Genomic DNA, 15,391 nt, shown 5'->3' on the forward strand with positions numbered 1-15,391 from the left:
CTGAAATGTTTTATGAGGTGTAATTAGTAGCCGACGTTGGTGTATGTATTTTCTCTGGCTACTCCCGGCTGGATTCAGACTGTAGCTATGTATTAGCATTTTTGGGTAGCATCAATGTAAAACAGATTTATAGCTAAAATATGCACTTTTTATGAACAAAACATAGATTTATTGTGTAACATGTTATATGACTGTCATCTGAGGTCGTTTTTTCTGGGCTCTTTAGGTTGGTTTTAGTTTATTTCGGTTGGTTGTGCATGCTACTTCAATCATAATTCATACTTCATAATCATAATTCATACGTGTCTGTCCACTTTTGTATTTGGTGGTGAGCTAACATAAATATATGTGGTGTTTTCTCTGTAAAACATTTAAAAAATCGGACATGTTGGCTGGATTGACAAGATGTTTATCTTTCAAATGCTGTATTGGACTTGTTAATGTGTAAAAGTTAAATATTTTAAAAAAATAGATTTTGAATTTCGCGCTCTGCAGCTGTTGTCATTTTCGGTCCGAGGTCGGGCTTGCACCCCAAACAAACAAAACAAAACAACAAAAATTGCCTTCTCTCTCTGCTGCTTCTCCTTCATTTTTGAAGAAATTAATGTGCTAAAAACTGTTCAACTATTGTCTTTCTCTCTCTGAGTCAACTACTCTATGCAAGGGGGTGAGAACCATGAGCCTCCTAGGTTCTGAATTTAAGTCAATGTACGCAGAGGAGGACCCAAAATAGCTGTCCTCCTGCTACATCATGGTGCTACTCTAGAGGGTGCTGTTGAAGCTACTGTAGACCTTCATTGCAAAACAGTGTATTTTAATCAGTTATTTGGTGACGTGTGTATATTTAGTATATTTTTATCTAAAAATAAGGAAATGTTTTGTTTCAGTATTGTTATTTACTGAGTAGGATGGTCCTCCCCTTCTGCCTCTGGGGAGCCTCCACTGATGTATACACACACGCGAACGAACACACGCGAACGCACACACACACACACACACTGAAAGACATGTATGTATCCACACCCTTATACACGTGTGCCTGCCTACACATATGTGAGTTTTGACATTGGATAAGCACTTTAAATGTTAGCACTGTAATATCCATTCTCATCATACCTGGGTTGTTATTGATGACGTCATTGGCAATAGACCCATTTTGATTATTCTGACAGAGTTGTCATCTTTTGACACTTATAATGGAACCTCAATAAGGACGGTTTGTGGATCATTAAATGGAAGGGGGTTAGAGAGGCTAACACAATATCTGGAAAACTTTTTTGTTTCTCTGTGTATTCCATCTCTGATGCCGTACAGAACTCCTGGTATTGAGGAATAGATGACACAGCAGCCAGAGCAAGTCAGAGCAAACCTCCATCCAGCATCAAGAGCTCTCATATAAAGAAAGAAGGGAACTCATCTTTCACTCACTCCATTCATAAAAGGATAAAACAATCCCCCATCCAGGTTAAGTTTGATGGGATCCGGAGGTTCCCAGAACCCTGTGTTAATTAGGAGGCTGGAGATCACACGGATGCATCCCATGGCATCATATTCCCTACTATATATAGTGCACTAAATACAAAATATGATGCCATTTGGGACATACCCCATCTCTCCCTTGGGCACTATTTATTTGAGAGTTTGAAGAGGCAAGCCACAGGGCACTCACCCCCACTCATAAACTACTTTGTTTGTTGTAAAACGTCTTTAGACTTCTGAATTATATGCGCTGTTTGTTTCCTCATCAGGAAGATTCTGTGTAATGTTAATGTTTTATTTAATACTACAGCCAAAGGTTTCAGTTCTGAAATATATACCCACTGGTCATAGAAATCAAGGTAATTTCATTGAAATGAAGTGGAAAGAATGTTGATTCAACTAGTGTGTGAAGCTTGTATTCAATTGCCCCTCCCTGATTCACACAAGGGAAATGTATGGCAGATTTAAGATGAAATTGTCAACCCTGGTACTTAATAGACACCCTTGGCACTTAATGTAGTGGGTACCCAGTGGGTACCCTTGTGATAAACAATAGGCTGAATTCTTCTAGACTGGCTCCTTGACAGACACAAAGGGTGTTCATAGTGTATATGTCATGAATGAGAAGAGAATGTGGAGTAGGTGTTGGGCAAGGGGGGAGGACGTGGAGATGGAGGAGCAGGGGAGTTGAAGGAGGAGGCAGCCCTGTTTTGTTTTCTATCTCTCACACCCAACCATACCTGTACCATGGAGTCCCAAAGGTAGGTTGAGTGGGTTCGTAGGATAGCCAAATCAAATTGTATTCGGCATGTACAGTGTTTACAGCAGGTATAAAAGGTGCGGCGAATCGCTTGTGTGCTCGCTCCCTCAAAAATGCAGTACATTAAAGTGGTTCCTCCAAACCAATGTTCTTTTTCATTCAAGCTTTATTCAGACATAGTAGAAATTACAAGAGAGGAAGTTAGAAGGGTTGACTCAGGGATTGAACGCTACTCTCCGATACAGAATCATATGTGGAGACTGGGAAGTGTTACCACTCAGCCACAGCTCTGCTCCAGACCAGTGTTTTATGGGGAATACTATCCTATAGGAGACATTGGAGCTCTCTGGAAGCTATTAGCTGGTGGGGAAGGCTGGGATGTGATGGAAGGGAACCAATGACCCCACACACATACACCCACAGTCTCAGAGAATCCCCATATGGGACTGTCACCCCAACTCAACCCCTCTCATGCTTTTGAACAGCTTATAGTTACATTAGTGTGGTTCTTCTTTGTTCCCATATACATGAAGAAATTGTTCCTGTGTTAGGGATTGTCCCCACTATGTTATGGCCTGTGATTCAGTGCGCTGTAGGTCTCGTCTTCCTCCCCCTCATATAATTCAATTGAACCTCTGAGATTCTCCAGTAAATGTTACCATCTTCTGCTTTCAACTGTGTTTTTTTCTGGAGCTCTGTTTTGGGGAGAGTTTTCTGCTCCAGAGCATGTCATCCATGTGGGTTCTGTGGCTTCCGTCCTCCTCGAACCCCCATCCACGTTCCTAGAGTCGAACAGACAGAACCATACACGTCTAAAAACAGTGGGGATTCTTTTTCCATCTGATGCTGAGCCTCACCTTCTTCCCCTCAGCTCTGGCTTAGGGTCTGTTAGGGGATTCACTCAAGTGGAGACACTTGGTTGTCCATGAAACCGCTGTTTCTATTGTTGTGCCAATGGATGTCCATAATCAGATGTTTACTTTCACCCTAAATCTGGTTAGGCCTTGGTTAGAGTGAGTCATGTTGTAGAAACAAGCTTCATTCAGCATTTACAACACATGCCCTGCATGAGATCCCATGTATTTTGGGTGTAAATCGTTGGTCATGGTTGAGGTTTTGGTTTTTGTGTCCCTCATCGAGCAAACATTAACACTCGCACACAGAGACATACACATGCTTACACACACACACACACACACACACACACACACACACACACACACACACACACACACACACACACACACACACACACACACACACACACACACAAACATACACACAGTTGGAGACACCTGTTTACATAGGGAAGTTGGGCAGGATCAGAAATCTGTAAAGCAAGTAGCGCAGGGCTAAGGTCTGCTATAATATGACTGTGTGGGTGAGTGATATTCTGAATGTAGGAAGATCGTTCCACCAATTCAGTGCCTTTTGAAATGTGTAACTTGGTAAAACAAAAAGATTGATTTCACCTAATTTCAACATTCTGTCAAAAAGAGCACATACATGTTCAACTTAATACATTTCAAGACGTTAAGTGAAAAAATGACTATATTAAGTGCCTATTAAGTGCCAAGGGTGCCTAAATCTGCCATACATTTCCCTTGTGTGCATCAGGGAGGGGCAATTGAATACAAGCTTCACAAAAAAGTGTAATGATTAAAACATTTCTAACATTTCTAGCCTGTCTTTCTATGGGTAACATGGTTGATGTGTTATGCTCAACCCACTCAGGGTTCCACCACAACAACAAAAAACTGAAAATGGCCCAAAAATAGTAGAATAGTAGATTTGACTATTAGATGTGCTTTGTTTCTATTGAAAGAATAATAAAGAAATGAATGGTTTCACCATATTAAAATGAGAGTTCAGTTCACATAACAGGGTTGACCTTAAAATGAGAGTTCAGTTCACATAACAGAGTTGACCTTAAAATGAGAGTTCAGTTCACATAACAGGGTTGACCTTAAAATGAGAGTTCAGTTCAGATAACAGGGTTGACCTAAAAATGAGAGTTCAGTTCACATAACAGGGTTGACCTTAAAATGAGGGCCAGCTGTCAGCTGTTCCAGACAAGCTCCAAGTAAATCCAGTAGCAGGCACGGGGGGACATGTCCAAATGCTGAATTGTGGTACTTTAGCAAATTAATATAAAAATTCTGATTTATTGAATTATCCATGTGGTCTTCATTAAAGGGCACTTCATTTAATATAATAGACTTTTAAAATTCAATACTGGTGCACAATTTCTAAAATTGAAAAAAATAAATAGTAAAAGGCACTCATTTTGTGGAAAACCCCAGGATTAGAGCTATACTTTGCCCTGTGTAAGATGTGTGCCAGTGTGTGGGTTGTGTATCTGTTAGGTGTGTGGGGCTATGGGTGTGTCTGCTTTGAGTTGGACCAGCCTCTCCTCACAGTGAGTGTGTGTGGCTGGGGGTATTGTGAATCTACTGGGAGCAGAGAGCCCCATGTCTGATGCAGACATGCACTACCATCTTGGATGGTACTTGGTTCTTGGATGCCTGCTACTGGATTTACTTGGAGCTTGTCTGGAGGGACAAAGGATCCCAAAGTCAAAGAGGAAATAGGTAGGGCCTCACCTGGACTTTGATCTATTCCCCTCTGAGTGCAGGTCAAGGGCACCCTGGCAGGAAAAACAGAACTAGACAATCATTTGTGCCAGGTGTGATGCCCCTCCTAAACAGCTTGGGCTAATGTTCCTATCAACCCTGTAAGGCCAGCAGGCTAGTCTCTTTTATTGGTATGTAACTGTAATGAATGTTGTGTTCTACATTATTTAAATGCCACTTTAAACGTGTACATGATACTGCAACAACATTTCCCCATGGGAAAAATAAAGTAATTAAAGTAAAAACATCCATATGTTTCTATTGTGTTGGTGTAGTGTGATTATGCTCCATTGATGTAGAATTATTAATGTGGTCCTTAAGCGCACTTTAGTAGGTCCTCAATATGGCAGCATGACAGGGCCAGAGATGTTTATGTCCTAGATAGGATCTGTTCAGTCACTTTGGTATGTGAGAGAAATATCCACATAATGAAAACATTAGCATAACTGTTACAAAGGGCTTGACAATGCTTTAATTGAGTTCAGTTTCATGTTAATAACTGTGCAACGGGTCGGCTTGATTATAGAGGTCTTTAAGTTTGTTTAATGTTTGTGTGTTATTAACACACTGAATGTTGCTTGTGGTTTTGAGGTTTTAGATCTAAGAGGTTCCCAGCGGTTTTTGTTGGTTAGACAGAAGAACAGTCATCAGTGAGCTGTTTTAAGCTAAACTATCCCTTTGATTGAGTTAATGTTCAACAATACAACAATGAGTACTGGGGAGATTTGTTATGGATTTGCTATGGAACCCTGACCTGTTCACCGGACGTGCTGCCTGTCCTAGACCTGCTGTTTTCAACTCTCTAGAGACAGCAGGAGCGATAGAGATACTCTGAATGATCGGCTATGAAAAGCCAACTGACATTTACTCCTGAGGTGCTGACTTGTTGCACCCTCGACAACCACTGTGATTATTATTATTTGACCCTGCTGGTTATCAATGAACATTTTAACATCTTGGCCATGTTCTGTTATAATCTCCACCCGGCACAGCCAGAAGAGGACTGGCCACCCCTCATAGCCTGGTTCCTCTCTAGGTTTCTTCCTAGGTTTTGGCCTTTCTAGGGAGTTTTTCTTAGCCATCGTGCTTCCACACCTGCATTGCTTGCTGTTTGGGGTTTTAGGCTGGGTTTCTGTACAGCGCTTTGTGACACCAGCTGATGTAAGAAGGGCTATAGAAATATATGTGATTTGTTCAAGGTTGGCAGGTTCTGTTTCATTGCACTATGCACTATCCAATGAAAATGACAATGTTCACCTCCCTATTAGTAGGTCTATGTTGAGTGAAATTTAATTGTGATACAATGTGAAAATCCCAGTCATTTTGTAAGTGCAATGTTAAAAGGAGGAAAACATCAAATTGAAATGTCAAAAGTACTGGGATCCTCAGCAAACCTCTGATTCTGAAGTTGTACTTGAGGCTTTTTCAGTTGGTTGGAGTTGGGAATAAGAGCTGACCCGTACTCTGAGGGATTTCTCCTACTGGGAAGTGGAAATGTTGGCCTTCAGTATACTGTTACTCTTCCACTCAATATCTGACTCCATGTTATTCATCCTCTTTGATCATGTCTGTCCAGTAAGTCTGTCCAGTAAGTCTGTCCAGTAAGTCTGTCCAGTAAGTCTGTCCAGTAAGTCTGTCCAGTAAGTCTGTCCAGTAAGTCTGTCCAGTAAGTCTGTCCAGTCCTCTAGCCTCAAAGCTGACAGCGTTTCTTTTTCCTTTTTGTAATGTCCTTTTTCTTTCAGCTCTATATATTCATATATAACATAGCATCTTTTTCAACAGCCATATTCTTATGGCTATTTCCACTACATTTTCCTTGCTATTATTTTCTGGTTTCCAATTTGTGTCAATTCAATGTTTTTCAATCTTTACTTCTCTTTCCACCAGGGAAGTCCTGAGCATTGTCGTGTTTTTGTGGTGTTTTTTTATGCCAATTTTTCTACCTCCTGCTGCAAGACCCAGCCAGTTTGAGATTGCCTAAATACATACCTGTGTCTGGGATAGATTTACGAACCGAACTGCTTGATTGGGCCTTTGTGTGTGGATGTGGGTGGGTGGGTGTCGGTGGGTGGGTGGTGGGGGGTAGCACCTATGCCTAGAGCAGTTGTGTGAGTGGTTGGCCTCCATAGATCTCTCAGGATGGCCTGTAGAGTGGAGCGCTGTCAGCTCCAGAGACATGGAGGCTACCAGAACAGACTGAGGCTGGCGCTGACAGAGGGATATCACCCCAATTAGAAATAACCATTCGTCTCCATCCCAGGTGTGCCACTAAAGATCTGACATCTATGATGAATCCTAGGAATTTCCCATTTTCCCCCTGAAATCCACTGAGAGTAGAAGAAATCAAATGATGAACACAGGAGGCTGCTGAGGGGAGGACAGCTCATAATAGTGTCTGGAATGGAATGCATCAACCACATGGGAAACATGTTTGATTTCTTCGATAACGTTCCAATTATTCCGTTCCAGCCATTGCTATGAGCCCGTCTTCCCGAATGAAGGTGCCACCGACCGCCTGGGATGGAGAATTTCCAAGTGGGCGTAGCTGGGTCAACAAAGAGCATGTAAAACTAACAGGAAGAGTCATTTGTTTGTATTGTGACATGCAGCCCAGACACCAGACACATTCATTCTAGTGGAGAAGGTGGAAGGTGGAAAGTTTTAAGTTCCTCGGCGTACACATCACGGACAAACTGAAATGGTCCACCCACACAGACAGCGTGGTGAAGAATGCACAACAGCCCCTCTTCAACTTCAGGAGGCTGAAGAAATTTGGCTTGTCACCGAAAACACTCACAAACTTTTACAGATGCACAATCGAGAGCATCCTGTCGGGCTGTATAATCGCCTGGTACGGCAACTGCTCCACCCACAACCGTAAGGCTCTCCAGAGGGTAGTGAGGTCTGCACAACGCATCACTGGGGGCAAACTACCTGCCCTCCAGGACACCTACAGCGCCCGATGTCACTGGAAGGCCAAAACGATCAGCAAGGACAACAACCACCAGAGCCACTGACTGTTCACCCCGCTATCATCCAGAAGGCGAGGTCAGTACAGGTGCATCAAAGCTGGGACAGAGAGACTGAAAAACAGCTTCTATCTCAAGGCCATCAGACTGTTTAATAATTAAAATATATGTATCACTAGTCACTTTAACCAATGCCACTTTATATAATGTTTACATACCCTACATTACTCATCTCATATGTGTATACTGTACTCTATACCATCTACTGCATCTGCCTATGCCGCACGGCCATCGCTCGTCCATATATTAATATTGACAAATTCTTATTCATTCCTTAAACTTGTGTGTATAAGGTAGTTGTTGGGAAATTGTTAGATTACTTGTTAGATATTACTGCATAGTCGGAACTAGAAGCACAAGCATTTCGCTACACTGGCAGTAATATGTGACCAATAAATTTGATTTAATTTGAAAGTGAAATGTCTTATGTAAAGTGTTTGTGTTATGGCTGTTAGTGCCTTGCTCTGAACCTACAGACATACCAACATGCTATATAACTGTCACTCGCCTGCACATCTGGCCCTCTCCACCCTCCACCTATTCCTCTGTTTGTGCTGAGTTCACATTTCCTCATTGTGTCTCAGCACGCTGGTTGAAAGCGCTACTGTTGATGACACATACAGTGCCTGCTTCAGCCTGTTGCTGCAGAGGCCCCTGGGTGAAGGGAGCAAGTAGGGCATCTTGTGATGCCTATGAAGGTTCTTAATATATCCATCATACGGAGGTACTTGAGGTACTGAAAAACATCACTTCGAGATTGCCAAGACCTTGCTGGATCATAATGGAAAGCATCATTGTGCTGTCTGCCCCCTAGTGGGGTACTGAGTATTACTACAACAGCTCAGTACCCCTGGCTCGTGTGTGTGTGTGTGTGTGTGTGTGTGTGTGTGTGTGTGTGTGTGTGTGTGTGTGTGTGTGTGTGTGTGTGTGTGTGTGTGTGTGTGTGTGTGTGTGTGTGTGTGTGTGTGTGTGTGTGTGTGTGTGTGTGTGTGTGTGTACTGTAATGGTACCCCAAGTAAGCGCAGCCTACCAGGGAGTGGGCCAGAGGGATATCAGGCAGACAATACAGTAGATAAGCTGGAGAGGCGGCAGCGGCCAGGGGCAGATCCAGTGTCGGCTTATCAGAGAGGAGTCACCGCGGGCCGGGCAGAGGAACTTGAGAAAGAACCTTTGTTTCCAGCAGTGGAGCACCCCGTACCAGCCCACCTCAGCTCCTCACTGGCCCCCCTTGCTCAGTCACCCAAGTGCCCTTGAGTTTGGATCTCTAACTCTCTGTTTCATATTACATTGAGGGTTGATGAGAGAAACTAGATGTACCTTGTGGCGCATAGTTTTGCACTGATTCTGAACTTCACACTGTCCTCTCCCCTCCTCCCCCAGTCCACACACACACACACACACACACACACACACACACACACACACACACACACACACACACACACACACACACACACACACACACACACACACACACACACACACACACACACACACACACACACACACACACAGCCGGGCAGGCAGGCTGCTGCTCCCCACATGCCTCCCAGGCCAGCTTAACTTTACTGCTCCCTGCCGTGGCGGCTCGTCAGGGTCATCAAACAGAATTTACAACCCCTCACCCCAAGCAGGCCCCTCTCTGCTCCACTTTCCCCTAGGCCCAACACCTTCTCCACAGCTAGCGATGTGTACTGGGAGGGAGGGGAATATGAAGAGTTTTAACACCTGAGGTCAGTTACAGTTATATGGTGTTCAGGTAGTTAGATGGTGTTCAGGTAGTTAGATGGTGTACAGGTAGTTAGATGGTGTCCAGGTAGTTAGATGGTGTACAGGTAGATAGATGGTGTACAGGTAGATAGATGGTGTACAGGTAGATAGATGGTGTTCAGGTAGATAGATGGTGTTCAGGTAGATAGATGGTGTTCAGGTAGATAGATGGCGTACAGGTAGATAGACGGCGTTCATGTAGATAGACGGCGTTCATGTAGATAGATGGTGTACAGGTAGATAGATGGTGTACAGGTAGATAGATGGTGTTCAGGTAGATAGATGGTGTACAGGTAGATAGATGGTGTTCAGGTAGATAGATGGTGTATGTGTCGCGGGGGGGAAAAGTGTTTTGTTTATAGGAGCTCTCCTCAAACAATAGCATGGCATTTTTTCGCAGTAACAGCTACTGTAAATTGGACAGTGCAGTTATATTAACAAGAATGTAAGCTTTCAGCTGATGTAAGACACTTATATGTACCAACATTTGTTGTTTCTCTAAAATCTGTGATGGTGACATAAGGCGCTGCATGATTTACAACTGTCCCGTTGACGGGACGCCTATCCCTAAGAAGGGGTTCAATTTTAAAAAACAACTGGCGGCAACCGTAGCGCATTCAATAGGAGGTGAACAGTGGCTGGTGCTGAAAATATACCTAGCTTGTTATGCAAGTGTTGCACACCAACAGATGGAGAGAACCTACACCAGTCGAGCAATTCATTTCAACATTAATCTTCATTTTAATTTGACTTTACAAACAACAAGAGGGCTTAATTGGAGTCTATTTGGAGCCTAGACCTATATAAAATAACTTAACTGTTTGATGTAGGCTATGAGGCTTAACAGCCTAATAGAGGTAGGATTTTTTTATTAGGCCTACTTACAATTGCAACTGGTTAACAATGTAGCATCCTACATAAAACAATCATTTAAAGAAAAAAAGTCTGCATGTCGGAACTAAGACAATTTAACTAGTAATTAAAAGCTCACATTTCTAAATCCCAAACTCTAAAAGTAATTGGAAAGGTAGATCTAAATGATGTGACATTGTGGTTACAATATAGAATGTAGCCCATCACGCAAATGTTTCCTATTAGCAGGACAATAGACTTTTATAGCCCGGCTACTCTTGTGAAAATCCCTCAAATTGCAATGTATTCAATGCTTAAGTACTCTAAAGTGTTACATTTCTAACTCAAAACAGCATTTCTTCATCAACATCTTTATGCTTTCGTTAATCTTCTTGATCTTCCTTTTTTTCTGTGGCAATTTTGAGCAAATTGCTCAAGGGCCACGGTTGATTAGTCTGTGAAGATGACGTTATTGAATATCTCGCCAGCTTTCCATGCCTCGGCCGGCAGGACGCAACGTTTTTTTTTGTCAGATGAATCATTGGAATCATTGACTCACTCACGCGTTGAAAAGGAGAAGGGCGAGGAATGAGATGGAGTTAAAGTCCATGCCAGGCACACCTGTGAGCTATGGAACGCCACCTCCGACAGGCAGAGTGAACATACGTGGCGGGTCGTCAGGTCGTCGGTTCACCCTAACATTTCCATTCCTCTTCTGACAACAGAACTTGACCAACTGCTCATCAGGCACAGCAAGGGTCGCCCGGACCGTTATGCTGTTCTGCTATTCCACGGATGTGTAATCGAAGAGAGATACCATGAGTGGGCACAGAATACATAGCCTTCCTGCTGTGGCCGTCTATTTCAGCACCGTTTGGCGCTGCTCTGAGACAAGCATGGAGCAACGAAAATATAAAAATATTATTTGATGTTCTTAACATGTGTTGACTGAATATAAGCAAGTGATGTCTGCTAAATAATCAAGTTAGGTTTCTCCAGAAGTAAATAATTCTCAATAACAAACTGAATTTATTTTCAAATTAGTGAGAATGTCTCACCACATGTTCAAGAATTGACTTTTTCTCACTCACTCTAGGCTAAATGAAAACGAAATCTCCAAAATATCGTAACTTTTTAAACAAAGCGATTATTATTATTAATTAATCCTCCAAAACCGCCATAAAAAAGCCAGACTACGGTTTGCAACTGCACATGGGGACAAAGATCGTACTTTTTGTAGAAATGTCCTCTGGTCGGATGAAACAAAAATAGAACTGTTTGGCCATAATGACCATTATTATGTTTGGAGGAAAAAGGGGGAGGCTTTCAAGCCGAATAACACCATCCCCACCGTAGCAGCATCTTGTTGTGGGGGTGCTTTGCTGCAGGAGGGCCTGGTGCACTTCACAAAATAGATGGCATCATGAGACTGGAAAATTATGTGGATATGTTTTATTTATTTAACTAGGCAAGTCAAGAACAAATTCTTATTTTCAATGACGGCCTAGGAACAGTGGGTTAACTGCCTGTTCAGGGGCAGAATGACAGATTTGTACCTTGTCAGCTCAGGGATTTGAACTTGCAACCTTTCTAACTATTCTCACGCTCTAACCACTAGGCTACCCTGCCGCCCCATATTGAAGCAACATCTCAAGACATCAGTCAGGAAGTTAAAGCTCGGTCACAAATGGGTCTTCCAAATGGACAATGACCCCAAGCATACTTTCAAAGTTGTGGCAAAATAGCTTAAGGACAACAAAGTGAAGGTACTGGAGTGGCCATCACAAAGCCCTGATCTCGATCCTATAGAAAATGTGTGGGCAGAAATGAAAAAGTGTGTGCGAGCAAGGAGGCCTACCAACCTGACTCAGTTACACCAGCTCTTTCAGGGGGAATGGGCCAAAATTCACTCAACTTATTGTGGGAAGCTTGTGGAAGGCTACCCAAAACTTTTGACCCAAGTTAAACAATTTAAAGGCAATGCTATTAAATACTAATTGAGTGTATGTAAACTTCTGACCCACTGGGAATGTGATGAAATAAATAAAAGCTGAAATATATCATTCTCTCTACTATTATTCTGACATTTCACATTCTTAAAGTAAAGTGGTGATCCTAACTGTCCTTAGACAGGGACTTTTTACTAGGATTAAATGTCAGGAATTGTGAAAAGCTGAGTTTAAATGTATTTGGCTCCTCTTGTTCAGTTGTGCACCGGGGCCTCCCAATCCTCTTTCTTTTCTGGTTAGAGCCAGTATGTGCTGTTCTGTGAAGGGAGTAGTACACAGCGTTGTACGAGATCTTCAGTTTCTTGGCAAGTTCTCGCATGGAATAGCCTTCATTTCTCAGAAGAATAGACTGACAAGTTTCAGAAGAAAGGTCTTTGTTTCTGGCCAGTATGAGATGAGTAATGCAAAATATGTAAACATTATTATTATTATTTTATTTTTTATTTATTTTTATTTATTTTTTTATCCCATTTTCTCCCCAATTTTCGTGGTATCCAATCGCTAGTAATTACTACCTTGTCTCATCGCTACAACTCCCGTACGGGCTCGGGAGAGACGAAGGTCGAAAGCCATGCGTCCTCCGAAGCACAACCCAACCAGCCGTACTGCTTCTTAACACAGCGCGCCTCCAACCCGGAAGCCAGCCGCACCAATGTGTCGGAGGAAACACCGTGTACCTGGCCCCCTTGGCTAGCGCGCACTGCGCCCGGCCCGCCACAGGAGTCGCTGGAGCGCGATGAGACAAGGATATCCCTACCGGCCAAACCCTCCCTACCCCGGACGACGCTATGCCAATTGCGCGTCGCCCCACGGACCTCCCGGTCGCGGCCGGCTGCGACAGAGCCTGGGCGCGAACCCAGAGACTCTGGTGGCGCAGTTAGCACTGCGATGCAGTGCCCTAGACCACTGCGCCACCCGGGAGGCCCTTGTAAACATTATTAAAGTGGCCAATGATTTCAAGTCTGTATGTAGGCAGCAGCCTCTCTATGTTAGTGATGACTATTTAACAGTCTGATGGCCTTGAGATAGAAGCTATTTTTCAGTCTCTCGGTCCCAGCTTTGATGTACCTGTACTGACCTCGCCTTCTGGATGGTAGCGGGGTGAACGGGTGCTGTAGGTGTCCTGGAGGGCAGGTAGTTTGCCCCCGGTGATGCGTTGTGCAGACCGCACCACCCTCTGGAGAGCCCTGCGGTTGAGGGCGGTGCAGTTGCTGTACCAGGCGATGATACAGCACGACAGGATGCTCTCAATTGTGCATTGTAAAAGTTTGTGAGGGTTTTCGGTGACATGCCAAATTTCTTCAGCCACCTGAGGTTGAAGATGCGCTTTGCGCCTTCTTCACTATACTGTCTGTGTGGGTGGACCATTTCAGTTTGTCTGGGATGTGTATGCCGAGGAACTTAAAACTATACACCTTCTTCACTAGTCTCTCAAAGCACTTCATGATGACAGACGTGAGTGCTGCGGGGCGATAGTCATTTAGTTCAGTTACCTTTGCCTTCTTGGGAACAGGAACAATGTTGGCCATCTTGAAGCATGCGGGGACAGCAGACTGGGATAGGGAGAGATTGAATATGTCCGAAAAACACACCAGCCAGCTGGTCTGCGCATGCTCTGAGGCTAGGGATGCATGATTGATACATAAGTCAATGATGTGTATTGTATTTTAAAATAGTTTTTTTCTAAGTCATTCTTTCCACAGCTTTCCACAAGTTATGCATACACAATAAGAAATAAACATCTCTGATAAATATGTCATCTAACCTATGATCTCATATACTGATATTCAGCACCACAATACATTAATTGTATTTGTGTTGTGTCTCCATAGGATGTGTTTGGGCAGAGTGGGAGTCGGCGTGGGGACGGGACATGGGGTCCCCGCCAGAAAGGCTCGGTGGGACGAGGGGACGTCTTTGTGGTGGACGAGGACACAGACCTGGCTAATCCAAACCTCCAGGGGGGACACCTCAACCCTCAGTGGAAACCCAGCAGGCAGGGCCCCAAAGGCAGCCACGAGGGCAAGCCTGAGCCCTCCTCCAAACTCTTGGAGGAAAACATCACCACGGACAAGAAGACGAAAGACTCTGGAGGGAGGGGCGTCGGCCTGTTTCCCTCAAAACCCTTGGATGACATCATTATTGATTTGGACCCTGGGTCTTCACCGAAGAAGCCCTCAGTGGAGTTTCCCCATGTCGTTAAGACTCAGATAGAGACCCCCCTGGACCAGGAGCACCCAGACTCTAACCTGCTGAGAGAGGAGGTGGAGTGGCCTCAGACCCCTTCTCAGACTGCCTTCACCCCCACCTCAGAGCCCTCTGCGTCCCCTGTGGAGGCTGTAACTGAGGAGAGGAGACCCACCACACACATCCCCACCCAGCCTGACCCAGACCCTGACCGGGCTATCACAGTGGAACGAGGACCAGAACACCCACGCACAGTGACCATCGTACACAGGGAAGGGGATCTGGTTCTGGGCTCTGATGGCCAGATGTATAGGCTCCAGAGAGGGCCCCCAGGCCGAATGGGGCCCCCAGGAAAGGAGGTAAGTGTCTTCAACATCTTCCTCGACTTTTTCGCTGTGCCAGTGCTCATGTGTCACGTTGTGTAACTTTTAATGTTCATGTTTATGGAGGGTGATGCTTACTGCTTGGGACAGTTCATTAGTAGTTTTTATGTTAGAGCAGAGATCGTTGTCTTGCTGAACACGTTTGTTATGTAAACAAGAAAACAAACCTAACAATAATAATAATAATGATTAGAATATTAATAACTTTATTTGTATAGCTCTTTTCAATACAAGTAACAAAGTCCTTCAAATCATAAAATAATGCGTGGAGCATTATGAAATTATAAAA

At 43.9% G+C, this 15,391-nt stretch overlaps 1 protein-coding gene across 1 annotated transcript in view; it reads left to right on the plus strand.

Annotated features, from left to right (window-relative positions):
• The window catches only part of LOC129818348 (collagen alpha-1(XI) chain-like), a 114,627-nt gene that overhangs the window by 65,069 nt on the left and 34,167 nt on the right, over positions 1 to 15,391 (plus strand). The window contains exon 7 of the mRNA XM_055874155.1: positions 14,365 to 15,078. Within this exon, the coding sequence (XP_055730130.1) occupies positions 14,365 to 15,078 (714 nt within the window). The remainder of the gene's footprint in view (positions 1 to 14,364; positions 15,079 to 15,391) is intronic.

Source organism: Salvelinus fontinalis, chromosome 21 (genome assembly GCF_029448725.1).
Source record: "Salvelinus fontinalis isolate EN_2023a chromosome 21, ASM2944872v1, whole genome shotgun sequence".
NCBI classification, from domain to species: domain Eukaryota; kingdom Metazoa; phylum Chordata; class Actinopteri; order Salmoniformes; family Salmonidae; genus Salvelinus; species Salvelinus fontinalis.